This window comes from Nanorana parkeri, unplaced genomic scaffold (assembly GCF_000935625.1).
Source record: "Nanorana parkeri isolate BGI_ZX_2015 unplaced genomic scaffold, ASM93562v1 scaffold2987, whole genome shotgun sequence".
NCBI lineage: Eukaryota > Metazoa > Chordata > Amphibia > Anura > Dicroglossidae > Nanorana > Nanorana parkeri.
In genome coordinates this window covers 48,168-53,266 of record NW_017309255.1, presented here as the reverse complement: position 1 = coordinate 53,266, position 5,099 = coordinate 48,168, and the positions used below count along the sequence as shown (strand labels likewise).

Genomic DNA, 5,099 nt, shown 5'->3' with positions numbered 1-5,099 from the left:
GAGAGAACTTACCCCCGGGGGCGGGGCAGTACTGACCTAGAGAGAACTTACCCCCGGGGGCGGGGCAGTACTGACCTAGAGAGAACTTACCCCCGGGGGCGGGGCAGTACTGACCTAGAGAGAACTTACCCCCGGGGGCGGGGCAGTACTGACCTAGAGAGAACTTACCCCCGGGGGCGGGGCAGTACTGACCTGGGATGAATCAGCTTTCGTTGCATTAGGCAGCTGATTACCATTCACATCGGCGGAATATTCCATCTGTGAAGAAACACCCGATAAGTACAGAACCTCCTCCCGTGTCACCATCCATGTAATCCTCCTCCCGTGTCACCATCCATGTAATCCCCCTCCCGTGTCACCATCCATGTAATCCCCCTCCCGTGTCACCATCCATGTAATCCCCCTCCCGTGTCCCCATCCATGTAATCCCCCTCCCGTGTCCCCATCCATGTAATCCTCCTCCCGTGTCACCATCCATGTAATCCCCCTCCCGTGTCACCATCCATGTAATCCTCCTCCCGTGTCACCATCCATGTAATCCTCCTCCCGTGTCACCAGAGCAGCCAAGAGGAAGCGTGCACATGTCCGCACACACACACACGTAAGAGGCTACATGTCCACACACACACACACGTAAGAGGCTACATGTCCGCACACACACACACGTAAGAGGCTACATGTCCACACACACGTAAGAGGCTACATGTCCACACACACGTAAGAGGCTACATGTCCGCACACACACACGTAAGAGGCTACATGTCCGCACACACACACGTAAGAGGCTACATGTCCGCACACACACACGTAAGAGGCTACATGTCCGCACACACACACGTAAGAGGCTACATGTCCGCACACACACACGTAAGAGGCTACATGTCCGCACACACACACGTAAGAGGCTACATGTCCGCACACACACACGTAAGAGGCTACATGTCCGCACACACACACGTAAGAGGCTACATGTCCGCACACACACACGTAAGAGGCTACATGTCCGCACACACACACGTAAGAGGCTACATGTCCGCACACACACACGTAAGAGGCTACATGTCCGCACACACACACGTAAGAGGCTACATGTCCGCACACACACACGTAAGAGGCTACATGTCCGCACACACACACGTAAGAGGCTACATGTCCGCACACACACACGTAAGAGGCTACATGTCCGCACACACACACGTAAGAGGCTACATGTCCGCACACACACACGTAAGAGGCTACATGTCCGCACACACACACGTAAGAGGCTACATGTCCGCACACACACACGTAAGAGGCTACATGTCCGCACACACACACGTAAGAGGCTACATGTCCGCACACACACACGTAAGAGGCTACATGTCCGCACACACACACGTAAGAGGCTACATGTCCGCACACACACACGTAAGAGGCTACATGTCCGCACACACACACGTAAGAGGCTACATGTCCGCACACACACACGTAAGAGGCTACATGTCCGCACACACACACGTAAGAGGCTACATGTCCGCACACACACACGTAAGAGGCTACATGTCCGCACACACACACGTAAGAGGCTACATGTCCGCACACACACACGTAAGAGGCTACATGTCCGCACACACACACGTAAGAGGCTACATGTCCGCACACACACACGTAAGAGGCTACATGTCCGCACACACACACGTAAGAGGCTACATGTCCGCACACACACACGTAAGAGGCTACATGTCCGCACACACACACGTAAGAGGCTACATGTCCGCACACACACACGTAAGAGGCTACATGTCCGCACACACACACGTAAGAGGCTACATGTCCGCACACACACACGTAAGAGGCTACATGTCCGCACACACACACGTAAGAGGCTACATGTCCGCACACACACACGTAAGAGGCTACATGTCCGCACACACACACGTAAGAGGCTACATGTCCGCACACACACACGTAAGAGGCTACATGTCCGCACACACACACGTAAGAGGCTACATGTCCGCACACACACACGTAAGAGGCTACATGTCCGCACACACACACGTAAGAGGCTACATGTCCGCACACACACACGTAAGAGGCTACATGTCCGCACACACACACGTAAGAGGCTACATGTCCGCACACACACACGTAAGAGGCTACATGTCCGCACACACACACGTAAGAGGCTACATGTCCGCACACACACACGTAAGAGGCTACATGTCCGCACACACACACGTAAGAGGCTACATGTCCGCACACACACACGTAAGAGGCTACATGTCCGCACACACACACGTAAGAGGCTACATGTCCGCACACACACACGTAAGAGGCTACATGTCCGCACACACACACGTAAGAGGCTACATGTCCGCACACACACACGTAAGAGGCTACATGTCCGCACACACACACGTAAGAGGCTACATGTCCGCACACACACACGTAAGAGGCTACATGTCCGCACACACACACGTAAGAGGCTACATGCCCACACACACACGTAAGAGGCTACATGTCCACACACACACGTAAGAGGCTACATGTCCACACACACACGTAAGAGGCTACATGTCCACACACACACACGTAAGAGGCTACATGTCCGCACACACACACGTAAGAGGCTACATGTCCGCACACACACACGTAAGAGGCTACATGTCCGCACACACACACGTAAGAGGCTACATGTCCACACACACACACGTAAGAGGCTACATGTCCGCACACACACACGTAAGAGGCTACATGTCCGCACACACACACGTAAGAGGCTACATGTCCGCACACACACGTAAGAGGCTACATGTCCGCACACACACGTTAGAGGCTACATGTCCGCACACACACGTAAGAGGCTACATGTCCGCACACACACACGTTAGAGGCTACATGTCCGCACACACACACGTAAGAGGCTACATGTCCACACACACACGTAAGAGGCTACATGTCCACACACACACGTAAGAGGCTACATGTCCACACACACACACGTAAGAGGCTACATGTCCGCACACACACGTAAGAGGCTACATGTCCGCACACACGCAGTACGCACGGGTCCCGAGGCGTTCTCTCTGGACTCCAGCACGGAGACTCTTTGGCTTATGTTGGAGACGGCGACTCCGATATTGTGAAGACGAATGTCATTGACTTGCTGGTTATATATGACGGTGACGTTCAGCTCCTCCAGGGAGCTCTCCACCTGCAGAACATACAACGGGACACGTGACCCAACATACAACGGGAGACGTGACCCAACAAGAACATACACAGGACATACAACGAGACACGTGACCCAACATACAACGGGAGACGTGACCCAACAAGAACATACACAGGACATACAACGGGAGACGTGACCCAACATACAACGGGAGACGTGACCCAACAAGAACATACAACGGGAGACGTGACCCAACAAGAACATACAACTCCCAGGATGACACTCTGATTGTAAATCACGTCATATGATACATGGGTGACATGGAAAGCAGAGCCGAGCTCTTCTCATGACTTCGACACGCCATACAACCCTCCCACAATTCACCGGGGTAAGATTAGAGGGCGGCCATACCTGTGCAGCGCCGAGTGCTCCCAGAGCTGGGGGAGGGGACGGTGTTGAGGTGACACCAGCCTGGAAGATAAAATAATCTGCTGTAATAATGTTCCATTCGGTGACAACACTAATCCGGTGACAACACTAATCCGAGTCTCTTCCATAGAAGTCACTTTAATATGCTGCAGCTGAAGAATGTTTAACCCTTTCTCTGCACCTCCGTACCTTTGTGAAGACGAATGTCATTGACTTGCTGGTTATATATGACGGTGACGTTCAGCTCCTCCAGGGAGCTCTCCACCTGCAGAACATACAACGGGACACGTGACCCAACATACAACGGGAGACGTGACCCAACAAGAACATACACAGGACATACAACGAGACACGTGACCCAACATACAACGGGAGACGTGACCCAACAAGAACATACACAGGACATACAACGGGAGACGTGACCCAACATACAACGGGAGACGTGACCCAACAAGAACATACAACGGGAGACGTGACCCAACAAGAACATACAACGGGAGACGTGACCCAACAAGAACATACAACGGGAGACGTGACCCAACAAGAACATACAACGGGAGACGTGACCCAACAAGAACATACAACGGGAGACGTGACCCAACAAGAACATACAACTCCCAGGATGACACTCTGATTGTAAATCACGTCATATGATACATGGGTGACATGGAAAGCAGAGCCGAGCTCTTCTCATGACTTCGACACGCCATACAACCCTCCCACAATTCACCGGGGTAAGATTAGAGGGCGGCCATACCTGTGCAGCGCCGAGTGCTCCCAGAGCTGGGGGAGGGGACGGTGTTGAGGTGACACCAGCCTGGAAGATAAAATAATCTGCTGTAATAATGTTCCATTCGGTGACAACACTAATCCGGTGACAACACTAATCCGAGTCTCTTCCATAGAAGTCACTTTAATATGCTGCAGCTGAAGAATGTTTAACCCTTTCTCTGCACCTCCGTACCTGCCCAGAATTGAGGCTCCTGTGTCAGGACAGACGCGAGGGCAGCCATCTTTACTACTGGAATGGATTGTCCTCGGCAGACTATAAAATGATCCCATACATGGGGAGCCGATCGGGGATGTGCCGCCTCTGTACTGCCACCGATCACACGCAGAGGAGTTCCCGCCACTAAACTTATAGGAATCAATCAAGTACCGATCCTTCCCAACGCTGACCCCTTGTATGATCCGTCTGTCACGGCCTCCCTCCCACGGACGCGGGTCACGGCCTCCCTCCCGCGGGTCACGGCCTCCCTCCCGCGGGTCACGGCCTCCCTCCCACTGACGCGGGTCACGGCCTCCCTCCCACTGACGCGGGTCACGGTATAGGGCTTGGCATGTGAGAATATTGGGGATTTGGGGGGGTTTCATTAATATTTTGGGGTTCGGTTCCGGAGAGATTTAGGAGAAGAAATAAAACTTACAACTTCTTTCTGCAACGTCTCCAGCAGCTTCCTCTGCTCCTCCGATGCGGCCTGCAGAGTCTCCACATCATGGTGGACACAGGTCAGGG

General features: G+C 53.1%; 1 protein-coding gene across 1 annotated transcript in view; it reads right to left on the bottom strand.

Moving 5' to 3' along the window:
- Positions 1-3,746: 3,746 nt before the first annotated feature.
- The window catches only part of EFCAB14 (EF-hand calcium binding domain 14), an 8,715-nt gene continuing 7,362 nt past the window's right edge, over positions 3,747-5,099 (bottom strand). The window contains exons 5-7 of the mRNA XM_018574479.1: positions 5,011-5,099; positions 4,341-4,400; positions 3,747-3,848 (exon numbers count right to left, since the gene is read on the bottom strand). Of these exons, the coding sequence (XP_018429981.1) occupies positions 3,747-3,848; positions 4,341-4,400; positions 5,011-5,099 (251 nt within the window). The remainder of the gene's footprint in view (positions 3,849-4,340; positions 4,401-5,010) is intronic.